The 19,355-nt window shown below is 39.9% G+C and overlaps 1 protein-coding gene across 7 annotated transcripts in view; it reads right to left on the bottom strand.

The window, feature by feature from the left end:
* Positions 1-19,355, bottom strand: part of MYRIP (myosin VIIA and Rab interacting protein) — a 238,508-nt gene that overhangs the window by 48,681 nt on the left and 170,472 nt on the right. For 6 of the 7 annotated variants that reach the window (XM_075745559.1, XM_075745553.1, XM_075745555.1 and 3 more), the window contains 5 exons: positions 5,917-6,053; positions 4,176-4,256; positions 3,460-3,557; positions 3,049-3,129; positions 1,325-1,474 (listed from right to left, as the gene is read on the bottom strand). In XM_075745559.1, the coding sequence (XP_075601674.1) occupies positions 1,325-1,474; positions 3,049-3,129; positions 3,460-3,557; positions 4,176-4,256; positions 5,917-6,053 (547 nt within the window). Of the gene's footprint in view, positions 1-1,324; positions 1,475-3,048; positions 3,130-3,459; positions 3,558-4,175; positions 4,257-5,916; positions 6,054-17,976; positions 18,559-19,355 lie in introns of those variants that run through there. The other variant, XM_075745558.1, reaches the window with a different exon arrangement.

The raw sequence follows: 19,355 nt of genomic DNA, 5'->3' as shown, positions 1-19,355 counted from the left end.
TACTGACTGATGGCTGAAGAAGTTTTGCAGCTGTTTGTTGTGGCTTTTCTCACCTTAATGTGATACTTCTACTATTTCTCAAACCAATGGGCCTTCCTCTGGCAAAAATTTGGGATTCAAACTTGTTTCTTTGGAACAGAATTTCAAAATGTGTTGAGTTCAAGCTTAATCCTCCAAATGCAGAAGAACAACAGGCTTCTGGTGTAATAACTGAGGACTTGAACAGCATGTTCCCCTAGGTCCTGTCCTTAAACTCCAGAAAGAAAACTCAGTTGAGTCAGACACAAAATTAACTCTCCCCCTCTTGGCTCTTATGTTCCACAAGGAGCCACAGATCAAAGCGCTTAAACACGTCCTGATTTGTGATCACTTGGTTAACAGCAGCAGCTTAAAGGCATTACTCCTTCAATTTGGAAATAGGTAGGGGACAAGAATGTAAGTCTGTATCTCAGCAATTCTGGCCCCCAGTCTTATATTCTGTCATAAATCTATTTTCACTGGCAGTGTAAGCTAGCAAACTTAGCTGGAAACTAAGGCACAGCAGACGTTCAGTTCTGGTGTCTCTGTTCAGTGGGGGAGAGCTGGTTACCGGTGCAGCAGAAGGACACTTCAGAGCAGCAGCTTAAATCACAGTATCAAAATGCACTGGAACTCATCTGTCACTGTCCTCCCTCTCCCACTGTGAAACAGCCTATCCAAGCCTATAGCTTATTTTCACTTCTTTTCCCTTGCTGCTCTTCTTAAAATGTTACTAATGCAGCTTGTCAGATTTTCTTCAGCTTTATAAGAGGAGCTAAAGGCATTGTGCTGAGAAATAAGTGAAAGAAGGAGGAAATACTCTTTAGTGAAGACATAAACGGTGCTCTACAGTTGGGTTTACTTTTTTACTGTTAGTGGTGGCTGTTTTCTTTAAGATGGCTAAGGAGAAAAAAAGCCATTACAGAAATGTAACGCTGTACAAAAGAAAATACAGCATTCAGCAAAAATCCAAATCAAAGCTCACTGAGGATAAAAACTGTTTTAAGAAATAAACACTCAGGCATTGAGTCCTATTAGGATTCAAATCAAGCAGCAAGACTGCTCATAACACAAACTTAGTTCTCCCCAACACACTCACCAATACAACACAATGTCTGTGATGTACTTCCATGGCCCACGATGTGCTAGGAAAGCATGCAACTGAGTGACAGGTTGTTCAGAAACAGGTTTAATGCTTGTCCTCTGCAACTCCCCATGTACCATTCCAGGCAGTATAGTTATACATGATTTCAATCTTCCAGTTTTGTGCAGCAGAAGACATCAATAGTTGTGCTAAGTCACTCACCCATAACGTGTAGGACCCCCTGCGGCTCCCTGGAAAAGTCAACATACTCTGATCTGAGACGGCAACAGATGCCAGGCCACTGCTCCTGGATGGTGGCCATTCAAAGTCAGCCTCAGCCTGCTCAGTTTTGCTCTTCTGCTTCTTTATAATCTGTAAGGCAGAGGGACAGGGTGTGGGAGGAGAGGAAAAACACTGTCTGAGCTGTATGGAGCAAAACTACATTAACCCTGTTTCAAGGCAAACTGCCTAGGAAGAACATTTGAGTTTCCCTTTGCTTCTGCTGCACATCGTGCAAGGACGATTCTGACAACCTGCAAGCATTTCTTCTCATCTGAAGTTGTACTGCTTGCAAGCACATAAGCATCAATACAAGAAATCATAATCAGTGCCTATAGGAACATCAGAGATGAATTAAACAAACATGGAAACCTGTTCCTACGGTAAAACTTTAAACATCAGCAGCATCGAAGCGTCAAGTATTTTCTCAGACAAGAATTTTTGCAAAGAAATATAAAACAATAGATATGAAGGGAATTTCAAAGGCTCCCATGGCATCTAGACACATTTCTACTGAAACAAACAGGTCTCAGGTGTATAGGCACCATTTTTGGTTTTGAAAACCTACAGTCTTAAGAGAGGGAGAAGATCATATAGAGTACCTGTCTCCCTACACTGACAGATTATATACTGCTACACTTCATTTCCACAACTTTCCTGACTCCACTTTAAAATATCTACAGAATATTATTCTGTGGCATAAAAGATCTTATTAGGCAGCTTTTGACAAAAGTGGTAGCAATTCAAGCTTGGCTGAGATAGGCTCTGGACTATCAAAGACCCAATAAGCAGAATTAATCTTCTAACATCCCTATTAAAAAAGAAGGCAGATTATTTTCCATTGAGCTGCTTGCACTGCTAGCTTTTCTTGATAGCTCTATAAACAACATTTTCCTCTTCTGGTGTGTGATCCATACATTGTTAAATGTCACATCCTATACACAGACGTAAACAATGAGCTTAGTTCACATGGAGGGAGATTAACTTAGCAGACTGGTTACTTTAGTGATCACGGGAGCTCAGCAGCACTCTGCTCATGCATGCCTTGCCTTGCTCCAGACTGTCCAGACAAACTCAAGGGGTATTTGTTCCCACTAGCCCTCCATTTTGGTGCTGTGTCAGTGCCAACTATGAGCTTTGTAGGAAGAACGAGCTTTCTGGAAAAAGCCACCTAAATCAGACATAGAGAGGGTTCTGTGATTTTTGGGGTGTCTCTTTTAGAGCAATATTAACAGAATTCTATTTTAATGACTGATTTTTTTCTTTGTGTGTGTTGCAGATATAGGGTTCAGTATCGTTGATATGGTCAAGAGCCACACTTCTTTATGCTGGAAAACTTTGTGCCTTTTGGCAAGTGAAGTACAGATGTAAAATTCCATTGAGCAGGGGCACCCTCTTCCAAGCGAGTACATCACAGTCCTGAGGGAGAGGTACGTCTCAGCTCTGAGGGTGTAGGCCATCAGTTTAGGCACTGGATTAAGCTTATAGCTCTCTCTGATGCAGCCGATCAAGCCTATATTGTGATAGCTGAAGTTGCAACTTGTCATTTACTTGGCACTTCCTACTCTGGTGTCATCCTTTGCGCTGTTAGCAGAGTCAAAGCTCACCAGACTAAAGGATTGTAGTTTGGCTATTAAACAAGGTAGGGAAAAAAATGCTTGCCATACCTTCTGCACGATGGTTGTGGCCAGCTCTTCTATGAGGTCCTCCTTGTGTTCCTGCAAGTAACAAGCCTCGTTCTGCTTGTCCTGCATGAAAATAGACACCTGTAGCTGCTAAAATCACATAAAAACAGCCTTTCCACAGAAATGGTATAAATCAGGAAATGGGTAATATGCCCTGCTGGCACTATGGAAGAAATTACAGGTACTTACATTGCATGTCACCTTCTGAAACGCGACATGCGTCTTGGATACAAGTTCATAAAACCCATGCCCAATTCTTTAGGTACAGCATGAGATAGTCACTACTTCTTTATGTTTTCTTTTGTATCTACTTGTTTTTGTACCACTACGCAAATTAAATGAAACATAATTATTCTATTTAAATTAACACATTTTTGGGGGGGGAAATGTTACCAGGCTGTCACTGTAGGTCTCTGCCTTAGAAATAGCTTCTTCCACTGCTTCCTCTGCAACGCGTAAGGCCACAGCAAGGGTATCCATCATGCTGTGTCCTAGGTGAAGAATAAGATAAAACCACCGTGTTCTTTATATATGCACATTTGCATAATGACCTCCAAAATTCAGACCCATATTCTGGACATATATTCAAATCTTGTGTTGTTCATGACAAAAGTTTATTTCCTCAATCCGTAACTATGCATAGTAAAATAAACACCTTAAGGCAGAGAAATTGGTCTCAATTTCTATATTACTTCTTAAATTTAAATATGAAATACAATAAACCACAGTTTTTTCTATGTTGCTTATTTTAGAATCCAACAAAATAGTTAGGAGGAAATCATGGGAAGACAATTCGTAAACTTCCTATAAACATCAACAGGATATAAGAAAGAGAATGAAAAAACTGTATGAGCATATGAAAGGAAATGGGAGAAAAATAACAAAAACTGAACGTTAAGAAAATCATGCTAGAATAAGCATGTATTAGCTGTAATACTGAAGCAAGATATTCCAGCATGGTACAGAAAGGATTTCTAGTATCTTGCTAAATGCTTCAGCTAAAAGATGGTTGGATCTGTGAACAAGACTTACCGGCACTCTAAGCTATTTGTCCAGTAATTCAAAGTGTAAGGACTGTGCTTTAATCAAATGAGTTTTTAGCAGCATACCTTCTGTCTGTCGGTAGAATGTAGAGTCACTGCCACAAATGCTTCCTTCATTTTCAAAGCTTCCTTCAAAAAACCCTCCTTCTGCTCAAAAAAGACAGTACCGCATGTTAGTATAAGAAATACCCGTTTACAGCAGAGGCATTATTAGATTGGAATATTCACTCAAGATACGGTGGCACAGCACACGAAGAAGGATAACTGGAAAATTCCTCCTACCTGTTGTATAAACCATGATGGCAGCAGTTTTTGTACAAAACATGACTGCTTTTATACAAAACACCTCTCATTCATTTTGGATGGAGAAAACTATTTGTACAGTAAAAGAGAGAGAGAGGAAGAAGCTACTAGGTATTAAACTTACATGGTAGAAGTTAAGTACAGGGAATTTATGACATTTGGGGTTGAAATAGATTCTACATTTTAAAGGGCAATGCTGTATAAATAAGCCAAAACCCAGAGATGTATACTAGCATTTATCTTCAAAGGGAACAAAAGGTTTACCTAACAATCACACAGAGAGTAGAAGAAAGTTAGCAATGACATTTAGACTCATAGGCCTTCCTTAGAAAGGTCTCACAGAGAGCGCGCATGCCACGGCAACTCCTCACTGCATTGTTCACATTTCCATTCAAGGAAAAATTCAGTGAGACTATGGCTTAAGTAAAGACAACAGATCACAGTAAAGTTCTGAAGGACCCATCCCCACAGTTTTTAATTCCACTGTCCCACTTCTGCCCTCACTGACATGGATTTTCTTGTTTTCATACATATTGTTCTCAACCTTTAAGGAGTCCTCTCTAGAGAAATGAATTTGATACAGAGAAAGCAAAAAGACTAATAAATCAGAATTTAGTGCATAGGCTGCTTCTTGCTAGAAGCTTTTATGCCAATATTCATAAGAAACACCAAAAATTTTCACTCAGGATTAGAGAGTCCACTTACCATCCTATATAATTTCAGAAAAAGACAAAATAAAGACCGTAGAAAAATTACAGTCTCTGTACAAATTTCAAAATAATTACATTACGAAAGTATCTGGTCCAATAAATCCAATGAAATGTCAAACATTCAGCTAGCCGTGTTTTGAGTAATTTACTAAAGTTACCAGTATGACACCAAACATCTTCTAATCCATTTTGTATCTCCAATTACTCTTCTTATGGGGTGATGCATTCTAACACCATAGTTAAGGGAGAATTGTGTCTCTTCATTTAAAAGGGTGATGTCAATACTTAATTGGTATCTTTTAACTATCTACAAACATCAACACAAAAATAAGATGTGGCCAGTTTCAGATGCTTACGCATGCAAAACTCTAAGTGAGGACAATCTAAGTTCTGGTCAACTTAGATACTGAATGTATCCCATGTTAACCAAATTTTGCTTCAAACACCACGGAATATGCTCCAAGGCCAAATGTTGAATGCAAACTTATTTTCTCATTCATTGACTACTCAGAACTGTAGATAATTTTGGAACATGGGCTAGAATACAAAATGCAATTTACTTTACAGACTGAAGATAACAGTATCGCTGGCATAATTAAGATTAAATAATCTTTGAATTCTTAAACAGCTCTCTAGACACTTCACCTCTTTTTTTCTCTCCACTGAGGTGTTTCTTTTTTTAAAAAAAAAAGCCTTAAGAAAAATATTGTTTGAAATAATCTCAGAATTTCCATTGTCTCAGCTGGTGTGTTAAAGTAGATAAACTAGGAAGAAATCAGCACAGCTGTTCTTACCTATGACATCAGGACAAACTCCGCTCTCCAATCTATGCTTCTTATATAAGTTTTTCAGGACTTTGGCACTTCCAAAACACTTAAAGCGGCTTTTGACATTATTATAGTACCAATCCAGAGACTGGGTCCTTAGCAGTCTAAAACAGAAAAATAAACAACTTTGGAATGATTCTACAACAAATAAATGTAAACAGTTTACCATCCTTTTACATAAAAAGGGATCTTTTAGGCCTTAGAGCACAAACATATTAATTTCTGAATACTTCTTTATTGTTTGTACTTTGCATGTGTCCAGTACACTGAGGAGGAAAAAAAAAAGGGTTTACTCATGAGCTAATATCTGCTTCACATTACCCAAGGTTTTATTTTGTTTTGCTACTATCAAAAGAGGTGCTCTCCCCTTTCGCATTGTAATGCCAACACTACAGCCTTTTGAAAAATACAAACAAGCCTTGGAACAGCACAGCAGGTTTTAAAAACAGCCTTTCTTTACACAGATCTACAGATAATGTAAGAACATTAGCCCATTAATGTACTGCAAAAAACTAACATTTTCATAAAAATATATCACTGCTTTTATTTGGGGAAACCAATAGAGTAGACAAAGCCTAATTAGAGGACTTCAAAGCAGAATGAGCAAAGAATGGTAGGCAGACAACCTTTCTGGGGGGAAGGACTCACAACTGCACTTTGGTTTCTTACTTTCAACAGTAAACATCCAATAATTCCAACAGTAAGATGCCAGTAACTCATCCTAACGGATTTGTACCCAGAGCTCATATACTTTTATAAAGCCATGAGATACCGTCAAGCTCTGTATTCTTTTCCATGTTGGCAATGGGCTCTTGCTCCTCCTGCTACTTCAGTGGCGGGTGGAGAGGACCTGTGCCATATTCCCAGGCAACACAACCACAGGTTACTGCAGGGTAACCCACAGCAGACCCCTATGGTTCCTACCGAGGGTGTCACTGGAGAGGGCGATCCTAGGGTTCCACCTATACATTAAAGCTGACTGACCCAAAAGCCTCCAGGAAGGAGAAATAAGTCTGAGGCAGTGAACATGAACTAATCCCTGTCTGAGCCCTTTTGTTCCTCCTGCACATTGCCACAGTAGTTCATTTTTAACTAATTTACTGTACTTGCTTTGCAGGAACCAAGATATTTTTGTAGGACATGAAAACATTCATATAAACCAGTATTTAGTATGGGCTGCAAAGCTAACTTCCCCTTTGTAATAATTATAAAAACAAGGGTCTTGGAACTAGAAGCTCTATAGAGCTTGATACATAACTAAGCAAAGAGATGATTCTTAACACCAAGATTTTAGAAAACAAAAGGCTAGGATTAGTGTGCAGTGTCAATATATGAACCCCTAAAGAAACGATGGACTCTCAGAACTTCCAGACTTGAAGACATTCAGATGATTTGATTCTGTTTTTTAAACTGGGGGTCGTGTGTGAAAAACAAAACAAAACGAAAGCCCCACTGTAACCTTTAGATTTTCCTTCAGGGACTCTGGACTTTTCTTTATAAAGTGCTAAGTAAGTGACAATCCACAATTTTTGTTTAACACATACCATTTCATAAGCAAATAAAATCTCACCTAATGAGAGACTAGGAATGCAGTTCTTACTCGACACTGAACCTCGGGAGATAATAACAAACAAATACGTTGAGCCTGGAGTTTTAACTAAATGCTTTCAGCTCAGCTCTGGATTTTTTGAGTTTCAATATATTGCTAAAAAGGAATACTCACTTGATGTAAAGCAGAACATCATGATATAGTCCACTTCTCTGTCACTACTGGAAAGTATTTAGTAGCAAACACCAGCAGTGGGAAATTAAAAATAAAAATCAATGAAGCCTATTGCATTCAAACTGTGCACTCTTAAAGTTACATTAGTTGCTCTATTGAAGACAACTGAAGAAAAAGCACATAATGGAACAGAAACATTTTTTTTTCTGTGTGCTGTGTCAGCAACTAAATGCAGGAGGGATGTTTACAGGTAATGTAAGAAAGTTAGCCCTTTACTATCTATTGGCACAGTAATATCCCAAGCTTAACTATCGTTCCCAGGAGGCTAATTAGTTCCAATATTCACCATTCTACAAATATCACTAACATGTGACAAAGGCAAAAATCCTTTTTTTTTCTGGAAAATGTCCTTACACACGGTGCACAGGTGACTGACATCTGATGAAGCACAAGTGGCTGGTGGTAGAGCACGAGCAATGGGAAGCATGCCTAGGTCTGTCTGTGAGTACAGGATTTCTGAACTCCTATAATGCTGCCACCAAGAAATCTGTTACAATGCCTGCCCAAGTCCTGACCCACTGACCAGGGTTTGGCTGCTGGCACAGTGATGAATCTGTGAATGGAGGCAAATTCCTCTCTCAAACCTGCAATTCTTTGGTGTTTTGAGAACCTACCTTCTTTGTGGGCAGGAACCATTTCCTCTCATGGAAACTGTGTCAGAAAGAACCAAACACCATGTCTTCTGCTTGCTGAGTTTAATTCACTTTTGTCCACTGAGTTTCTACAGGTGCTGGGAGTGTAAGATTTCGGTCAATGGCACAGAATCACAATCATTATGATGGATAAAACTAAGTCTGTATGACTGGGTTGGAAGTGGCTTAGCCAGAGGTATTGGCCAGGAAGGATGCTCTTCTGCCTAGTTAATGCAGTGTTCTCCACGCTGCCCACAAAACAGTGTCCTCAGATACATCACTTTAGGGCTTTCAAGATCCCTACCAACTACCTTAGCGCGTTTACCAAACAACCTCAGCTCTGCGAGCTCAAAATGTTAAACTTGTCATTTTCCTGGAAGCCAGGTAGACCCACTTCTTAATATTCAGACTAGATGACAAGGTACCAAAAGCAGAAAGTCACCTATCTCGTTGTACGAACTGTATGAGTTAAGATAGTTAAGAATGCCGGCCTGGCAACTTGGGAAAAACATGAGATGGGACCCATTGCAAGCCTGCTTCCCTATCTTTTCCCCAATGTTACCATTTTTCTCTGGCTCTGATCAATACTGTTTCTGTAAAAACAGAAAGCTAACAGCACTGATTTTTTAATGAGGTGAGACATTGCTTTGCAGCTAACACAATTTTAGAGACAGGCTTTGTGTTTGTAATGATAACATTTTTCATGTTTCATTTCCATTTCTCACTTTGGGAGAGTAAAAGGATAGGACATTATACTTCCAAAGCAACAATGAAAGAAGAGATGCTTGCCTCTCTGTACTAGCTAATCTGGTGTAAACACAAGGATTGGGATTTTTTTTTTTTTTTAATTTCCTCATTGCTGCAGGATTAACACTTTGTGAGTAATCTAATCATCTCATGCTTTTCTCCTATGCATTGGAGAGCTACCAACTCCAAATCTATGCCTCTGTCCTGCACATGTTTTACAGCAGATTACAATGCCTCCTCTAAAGCCTTTCAGCCTCTTAACTTTCAAACAAGTCACAATGTCCCTGCTGACTCCTCCTGGGGAGAAAGGATTTGGAGAAGAGAGTAGTTCTCTTATAGATACTAAAATAAAAGACCCACTCAAAAGAGAAATAAGAGCATTTTCACCTTATTTCAAAATCCTTTAATGCTGACCTGTACTTCAACGCTGTATTCTGCAAAAGCGGTCCATGAGTCCAGAATAATGAAAGACTATGACAGCACTAGCATGAAATTGTAAAAATGAAACACTTCCCTTACTTCCTCTAATAGAAAGTATGCAAGTTCTCTCCATAAAATGAAAGTTCACACTTAAAGGATATTAGTTGCATGCATTTTAAAGAAACGGGGATGTTTGAAGCCATTTCTCTCTCTTTCTGTGCCATAAAGACTGCCATGTCTTTATTGCTAAATAGCCTTAAATGCTAAGGACATTATTTATGTTATATAATGCCATGGAGTTGAGCTGCATTTTGATGAGCTTTTGGCAGAGGGGATTACTATGATTTTAAAATTCTGCCTTACTAGAAAGTGTGAAAGCTAGGCAGACGCTTTTGGTTCACTAACTTTAAAACTTGAACAAGTATTATAAAGCCCCTGTCTTTTTTCCAGTGCAGCAATGTTTTTGCCCTAATCAAATGGCGCCGTAAGAGCAACGGATATTCAAAACCTTTACAAGCAGCTTTCAGTACACTTCTCACCTGCAGCACCCAAATACTCAATTTTTAGTCTTCTCCTGAGGAAAAAAAAAAAGTACACCAGCTGTACTGGGGAGTGGGGACATGAACCATCTCTCTCATTATTAGTGATCACAAGACAATCACATGAAAGGCTCCACTCATGCATGATTATAAGTATTCACTACTCAATACAGAGGAGGTTGTTTAGCAACTGATTTACCACTTTAATTTTGGTCTAAAGGCAGTATTAAACTTCTGCAATAAACAGCATCTATAAGGTAGTACCAACTTAACGTTCATGACTTTAATCTCTACTCATAACACAAGTTAAATTACGAGGAAGCATTTTATAACAACATTTTTCCATGAACTTTGTGAGACGTTTTCTCCCAAAGTAATTCAGAAGAACTTGTCACTTACAGAAACTAGACCGCAGCTCAGTCTAGTTTCCACTTCTATCTCACCACTTCTTTCCATAGCTTTGTGCCAACAGTCAGGCCAGCAAACTCTCCTACCCCTCAATCTGACTCCAAAAATCAGAGCCACGGACTTCACCTGTACACCAATAGCTGTACAAAGGGTTGTACCAAACGATTAGTTCTTCTGAGCTCACCTCCATATATATATATATATGTATATATATATAGTGAAACATCAGACACAAGTTGCACGCACCCTGCCACAGGCTCTTATGTTCACTTGAGTTGAAGGTGGCCCCTGGAGTGCCAGATCTTGAGGCTGATCCCTCTCCCCTCACCCGTAACCTTTGCCATCTTTCTACTGGAACGGTGGGAATCATGCTGTAGGCTAAACGACACTATCACTTCCCCGCAGCCACGCTGATTCTGTCGACGGTCTACAACATGTTAAGATGCTGGAAATCTGATTTTATAACCCTTAGGTATGTGACAGTGTAATAATCACAGAGTAATATCTTTAAATATATTTTTTTATACATCCTTTTGTAAGTAAGAGGTGTTCCTTCAAATACTCGTTTCTTCTTTTTAAGTTTGTTAAACTCATTCCCATGCCCCCCAATTAGTCCAGCATTACCACTGCATTTACTAGTAACAAACACGGGCTGGTTGCAATTTTCATTATAAACTCAATTTGTTGGCATTTTATAGCTTAGCTGGCAGATGTTCCCCATGGTTCTTACTTTGTAAACCAGGAAATAATAAAAAGGACCTAATAGCAGACTCTCTGAAGTAATGTCCATCGTAAAAAAGGTCTTCATTCAACAGCTGCTTAATATTCTTGAATGGGCATCAGCACTACTCAGCCCTGAAATGCAGACATTCAGCAGCAGTTTCTCAGACAACTGACAATTAGCCAACAACAAATCAAGCTCACAAGTAACCAAATAAAACAGTTCCTGAAAATAACTTTTATTTGGGGAAAAAAAAAGAAAAAAAAAAGGCTTTAAAAATTGTTACTCCATGCTGCTGCTGTGCTCGTGTACTCCAGAGGCCCTAATGTAACATCCAGCCCCAGGTCACTCAAGATCTGCATTTGGCAGTTGGCTGGATTTGGCCAGGAAGGGAGCTGCTTTACAATTTTGTGAATGTGACAGTTTTTTAACATTAAATAATGAAAATAAAAAAAGCCAAACAAGCCCCACCTCTGAAATACAGGACCAGCCAGAGATCAGAACTGCTGTTTTGTGGGAGACTCCAAAACGCAACGCAACCACATCAAACTGAAGAAATATTAAAACCTTAAATCTTCAGTGGAAAAGCAACACCAATATTAAGTTTCCACTCTTTCAAAGCACTCTCAAGGCTCCTTGAACTGCCCGGAGGCTCAGCCATGAGTGAAGTGATGGAGGGGTTGGGAGCCAGGGAAAGACTGCCTGTTCAGCTGGGACACCGGTGGACTGGACCCCTCGACCCCTCCAAAGTAGACCTGCTTAGCCACACTGCTGGGCAGGAGGCAGAGGCACAGTGCAGTTAGGCATTTTTGATTTTAGCCATGATGTTTCCCCCCCAGGCAGGTGACCAGTGCTGTAGGACCGACATCCTTGAAGCCCTGGGGAGCTGCGTGTCCATCACCCTCCGGCTGCACCGGCGCCGCATTACCCATCAGTGGCTGGGAAACTCCAGCTAGCCCAGATGATGCCATTTCAGGCATGCTGTCTGTCACAGGCCCCTGACACGGGCGCTCTCCTCCCACTGACCTCACACAGAATACAAAGCTCGAGGCCCTTGTTTCCATTTCCCAGGCACTGAGTGGCCTCAGCTGGGTGCTCAGAGAAACAATTAAGATTTAGCCTGTCACTTCTTATTTACTCCGTTTTAGAGTAAAATTGCTTCAAACTCAACATCCTGAAATATTCTTTCTTTGCCAATAGCAATATTTGCTTTTTCCCTTGGGCTGATGTTTTAGAGCCTCTAATGTACTGTTCTTTATAAATTGCTGAATTAAAGTATTTCAGTTCCTTTCAGTTTCAGTGAAATCAAACATACTTCCAAGGTTCAAGAATGCAACTCCACCTTCATTTCCTTCAGAACAAATCATTATTATAGCACAAAAACTGCACACATGAATATCCTGCCAACGCTGAGTTCGCTAAAAATCAGACTTAAAAAAATGAATTGAGAAAGTTCAGCCCCTTGAAGCCCTGAACAGGAACTTCTGTACATCAACCTATGACCAAGCTCATGCCATTCCAAGAGGGGACTTTTATCTCCCTGATTGTTTTGCACATATCCCCTGCCTCTGAAAGTCAATTGTTCACTCCTCAAGAACAACAGCTCGTAAACGTTTAGCCCAGAGGGCCACTGTTAACTCTTTGTGATGCTTCCTTCCCAAGCTTTAAGTTGAAATCCTAGTTATTTTCTTCTAATGGCATTCTGCAGATCATCCATCACTTAAGAAGTGCTGGTCCAGAAAATTTCTTCCTCCGATTATCCACAGCAGAGGGCTGCACCCAGATTACACCGTGACACGAGAAAACACGGCACGCTGACCTGTGCAGGTGCGTCACAGGAAAGGCTGTGGCAGTGCATGCTACAGTATGTTAATTATTCAGAGAACTCGACCAATGGTATTTTACTGTATAAGGCATTTCCTAAAAATACGCATCCTCCCAACTGTTCCTGAGAAATTCACTGCTCTGGTTGGGGCTTTTAATTTCCAACATGGTGCAGCATACAAGAAATAATAAACTAAGGTTAGCATGGAGGAAAAAAAAGATCTTCTTTTTTCCCCAAAAGACAGCTGTATGTGCAACAAATTTGCTTACTCAGTCTCCTTTACCTTTGAAATCAGCAGTCAAGAAGTTAGATGTGAGAGGAAGACAGAGTAGATTTATACAGAAAGCGCAGATATACTTTCTGAAAGGAAAAAAGATCAAAACTTTTAACAAGTTCAACTAACCCAAATTACTGTGGGAAGTACTAAAGCATCTGCCACCTGGGCCCTTTAAACCAAGCCTCGGTGGCTTTCCAAAGGGAGATGCCAAGGACTGCTCACTGCAGCACATGCCAAAACAGCATTATGCAGCAGGCCACAGTAAATGATCATAATCCTCCCTTAAAATATTTTACCGGCTCATAAAAATAAGATCATGAGCCATACTAGTTCAAATAAAATTTTATACTAGCCTCTTACTCTGTCTCTGGCCATCAGCAGATGCTAGGGAAGAGATGACAGGATGCAACTCTGGAGTGACCCTGCCTTTGACACACTCTGCATTCATCAGCTCAGGACTCTGTGTTTGACATTACAACGGACCATCCTCAAAGAATGCTCTGATGGACTCATCCTCCATAAATTTGGCTATACCTAACCTAAACCTACGGATACTTTAGGCCACCTCAAAGCTCTCTGATGACAGAGTCCACAGCCACATGCCACACAGATGCATTTAGGACCCACACTCCCAGTGGTAGCTTAATCATCTAATCTCCATCAAAATAAACTATGAGATTGCCAATCTTTAAATATATAATTTAATTATTGGAAAGTGATCAGTATGTAAGAAATCAGGAGTAAAACATCTACCTGTAACAGTCTTTTTGAAAACGAGAATGGAGAAGGCACAGGTGTCCCTCTCAAGAAAATAAGAGACTTAACTGATGCTTTATTTAAAGAAAAAAAAAAGAGAAAAAAAAGAGAAGGAAAAAAAAAAAGAAAGATTAGTTGCAATTTGTAACCCCTACACTAGCAAAGCAACATTCTTGGAGATCCCATCTAAACTGCAGATAAATGTTTTCATACATTTGCTGACAGACATTACATGGAATGATTAAACATTGGCCATATGCAGGCACAAATAACTTGGTGGGTATGGATCGGTTTTGCTCAGTGGTATATTGTGATCTTCCATAACTGCGAAGTTCAGCCAAAGTCAGGGCCATAAGACACAAGAGGTGTAGACCTCACATGAACACACCTGTAAACTTGGCTATGCACTGCTGATGGTTCCTGTAACCCAGTCAGAGCATTTACGCCCTCAAACTCTCCCTGAGAAATGTCAGACCTGACGTATCACCTTCAGTTCAGATTTACACCCTTTTGCCATTTACATCCACCCATGCTGCCATCTAACAAGAGATTTTCACTTACCCAGCAGTATGTGCATACTCCTCCATTATCACATCCTCCTTCCTTTTTGGCAGTCATCTTAAGGCATACTTCACTTTTCCTACGAAGCTATTTGAGTCTTCTCTGAATTTTACGGTCTTCCAATTACATTTCCCCAGAATTAAAGAGGTTCCTTTGACAGAAGCTTACTGCAACAAGGCACCTCCCTTTTAAAATTTCTGCAAAGGGTAAGATTGGAACAAACGGTGGCTGAACATAGGTCAGCTTCAGTGGTTTTTGCACATCATCCCAAGTTAAACTTCTCATATGAAGCTGGTAAGGCTAAAAAAGTCTTCTGGCTTAACTTGGGTACAAAGCCATCATTCTGGTTTGTGAATGAAGGCTGTGAGTGCAAGTTTGGTCAGGACCATTTTCGAGTCTGTTCCCCACAGAGGGTAAGTGTCCTGCAGCAGGTGAGGAAAACACTGAGACAACACTGGGTATAATTGCAGTTATGGTTTGATCCTCCAGTAGGAAAACACAAATAAGAGTAGAACATGTCGGCATTTAACTGAGCTATTTTGCCCTGTATTTTCCCTGTGAGGTTGTATGTCAGGAACCCCTGGCTCACGAATGAATATTTGGCATATTAACCCGACCTGCTGCCCCTAGGAAGCATGTTGTGTTTTAGGGTAACTCAAGTGAAAGTATGGATTTTGCAGCAGTTATAAAAGTCAATTTTTTGAAAGAAGAGGGTTTCTAAATGCAGTGCTCCACTGTAATTTAGCTGACTGTAAACACCAGGGGTGAAATCATGACTGTGGAGAGTTAACAGCGGTTAAAGCGATGACCTAAGAAAGGGCAGGACCTCTCTTCAGGCACCTACCAGCAGTAAAAGATGTGAGAAGCCCTATCCAATACAGCTTCTGACAGCATCTCAGCAAGATGTAATAAGCTTTTGCCATAACAATATATTTAAAGAAATATTTGCCAGGTCTTACAGCCATTAGTGAATATTCTTTCTTCATTTTTGCTTCGTAAAATGAGCATCAGCGACTGATGCTTATTTATTCAGAGGTGACTTCTGAACCTAAAAGTTCAAAAGGCTGCATTGCAGGGAGCTTGCAGTACAAGCTACTGCTGCTTTCAAGCCACTTTGGCAGAGCCTTAGGCCATGACAGAAATGGGATCACATAGGTGTTCCCCTTGCCCCCACACATGATGAGCAATATCTGGATCACTCCCAGCAGATATACAGCTAGCCCGCTCTTAACGATTGCTGATGCTGCAGAGCTCCCTCAGGTCGGTGTTTTCCTATCCTAATGTTGAAAGGTTTTCTTAACATTTAAACTGGATCTTCCTTCTTTCTATTTAAACAAGACAGTTTAAGATATTTTCCTTTTTTATTTTTAAAGGTTAAAGAATCCTGTTTCATCTTGTATCATGTTTTCTAGCCATCTCATCATTTCCACTGTTTTTTTCTTCCTGGGACAAGGAAAAAAAGACCCAAGTGGACTATATCTTTGTTTAAATACAGATCTCAGAACTGGTAATTTGAGGCTTTACCAGTACTCTTTCAAGAAAGCCAAATGTAACTGTTGGGGTACGACGTAGCACAGCACAGACTCTATGGATGACACCCTGCTGAGAGTACCAGATACGCCACGCTGATAATGAATCTGGGCTACGCAATGCTGTGAGTGACACACCCGTCAAAGACTTGCTGAGACTCACAGTGTAGAAACTGCCAACTCTTCAAAAATAAAGATCCTGTCAAACTAAGTAAAGGGTATTTTCACTCCACGTTTTCTTTAAACTGACAATTACATGGATGCCACTTTCAGAAATGAGGTTTAAAGTGTATCTCCTCGCTAGCTGGCAGATATACCAATGGGCTAAAAATGTCATTTTTGTGGGAGAAATCCAGGCACTCAGCTGTTATACCTTCTAATCAACCAGCAAGTAACTCTCCCTGAGAAGAAAACCATGAAGCCTGTCATTCAGAAGAAGACTTCCGTCATATCCGTACCACTTCCACCCCACCTGCACAAAAAGCCCATCTCTCTCCATTTCACTCCTGCTTTCGTTTCCAGGTTGGTGCGTAACAAGCCTCAAATGTTACTGCGGCCATTGTGGATCATTCAGTGGCCAAATTGGTCTGCAGACCTTGTCGTAATTGTGTAAAGGGAACCCAAGAACTCGTCACCTCCTTTTCTCAGCCCTTCTAGGTGCTTCATTCAAATGCCTGGAAACCACTTCCCCACTACACTGCCAGGTTTTTTCCTCTTAAGCCTTTCATTAAAACGCACATCTTTACACAGCTGATTAATGCTACCTGTCAACCCTGATGAAAATTAAATAAGCAGCCATTGGATATTTGAAATTAAATCGAAGTAAGTCAAAATCCAAACGCCTGTGTAAAAGCTGGAACACTCTGGTACTGGAACACTTAACATTTTTATTTCAAAGTGCTTTTTATAAGGATATTTTAAATTACAGGATACATTCATAACATTTATATATGTATATAAAAATCATAAATATATAAATAAAAATGTCACCACTGAAACAAATCTTTCCCCCTGAAGCAAAAGGAAATATTTTACCTCATCTGAATCCATTTTCCTCCAGAAACTTCACGTGAAATTTTGGTGGTTTTTTTTTTTTTTCTATCTTAATTTGCAGTAAAATACATTTTCAGTATCTCAATATTTTTCAAAGGGAAGAAATTCTATATCCTGGTCATCTTGTGCTGGACGTTTTTTCAGGCATATTGTAAGAATTAACTGATACTGCATCATTAGTAAATTTATGACACTCACATGCACACAACATGCTGAAGCAAAATACGAATAAACATGAATCAAAGCAAGTTATTATAGCTATGCTGAACACAGATATACTTTTACTGTCACATTTGTTTCTACTTGGTACAATATATCAATGTAATTTTTATTTCAGATTTCTGAAAGAAGACAGGCAAAAAGAACAAAAATTCACACTGATAGCACCTCAAAATGAATACATCCCACTGTTTTTCTTAAGAAACAATAACAGCAAGAGATATTCATAAATTCTCAATTGGAGAGGCATTCATTTCCGGCTGTGCTATTACTACAAATTTATCCTTTGCACCTACCCACTGAAATGAAGGAAAATTCATACAGAAACCACATGTAAATAAATTTCAGAATGCAGAGAGCAACATCGAAGCACTCTCAGGAACATTTGGTCACTGAACTTTGTGTTAATGTTAATGAAACAAAAGTATTTGCAGTCAAAATACAACTGAACGAATAAATGCACCATTCACCCACATGAGAAATGTTTTCCATTACCACAGCAGATACCAAATGAAACAACAGAACATAAAGCCACTTTAATTAGTTATTCAAATTACCTAAGTGAAGGCTATTCTTTCTGGAAACTTCATTTTTAATCCACAGATTCTTGAAAACCAGATGAACAACAAAAAAAGTGAGGTCAATGAAGCATAAAAAATTTCACAAAAGAGATACAAACTCCGCTCCATCAGAAAAAAATACCAGAGGATAAACCATGCAAATTAATTCTGTAATCCTGATTAGAAAAATACGCAGGGCTTTTAATATAGAGCTCAAGAACGCCAAAAAGACAACAATCCCCCGCTTTAAGGTCCGTTTCTGTTCTTGCACCGGGAGAAAGCTGTGAACAAACAGCTGTGAAATGCCAGTAAAGATGAGAAGAATCATCACCACATACAATCAAAGAGAAAGTTGGGCTCATTTCAAGATTATTAAAAAAAAAAAAAAGAAAGGAAAAAGAAAAAATAATTAAAACAAGCCAAAACCTTTAAAATGTTGCTGGGGAGTGAAGAGATGCAACTTCAGTTCCCATCTTTTGTACTGGTTATCTCACCCCGCAAGCCCAACTTCTGCTAAACTAGGCTGCACTGTTTTCTCCTGGGAGCTGTGCGGGCAGTGACTCCACCACCCCTTTCTGAGATGACACGTATTTGTAGCTTTGCGATGCCACAAGCCACAGAACAGCTTAAGAAACACACTGTTTGGCTGGAGGTTACTGCTGTGTTATCCAGCAGGAACGTGACACCTCCGAATCCAAGTCCCACGCAGGTCCCTAGGTGGAGAACGTATTTCCTCACCACCCATCCACCTGGTGTGGTAGGAGGAGGAGGAGTGAGACGGAGCGATGCTGCACTCCCCAGCTAGCAAACTACCCGGACGTGGTTCAGACGTTTATCCAGCAGTTAAAGCAAGGAGATTTCGTTGAATTACAGTGGAAAACAGGCTAGGTGGGTAACAGCTGGCCAGCCCCAGAAGGTCGGCTCAGTCAACCACTGGTCCTCAGCAGCTCTTCCCAGCATGGACCAAGGGCAAGTAAGGACTGAGTGAGGGTATCTGATGCTCTGCAATGTTACTCTCTACTGCTGCGTGCAAGTGAGCATCCTGAGCACACAACGCGTGCCTCCTAAGTTCCTTACCATTCCATTTCTGCTTTTGCAGAAAATAAGCCTTCTGTATGTTGTGCTACTTACGAGTGGAGCTCTCTTTGATTAAGTCTTTAAAATACACAGGGCATGCTTTAAAAAATAATTTTAATAATAATTTTAATATTAATAATTTAGGTTTTTTGCAATCCAGCTTCACAGTCACTGCATTTAAAATGGTGGGGTTTTCCCTGTTGCACAGGAAATGTTTTTAGTTGGAAGCTTTATTGTGCAAGCTGTCCAGCAGTCTGACAAAAGCTAAATTCCAGCTTATGGCTGAAAACCGTAGGAAA

The sequence above is a fragment of the Balearica regulorum genome, chromosome 2 (assembly GCF_011004875.1).
Source record: "Balearica regulorum gibbericeps isolate bBalReg1 chromosome 2, bBalReg1.pri, whole genome shotgun sequence".
NCBI lineage: Eukaryota > Metazoa > Chordata > Aves > Gruiformes > Gruidae > Balearica > Balearica regulorum.
Note: the sequence above shows the minus strand (reverse complement) of the source record. Positions and strands in the feature narration are given on the sequence as shown.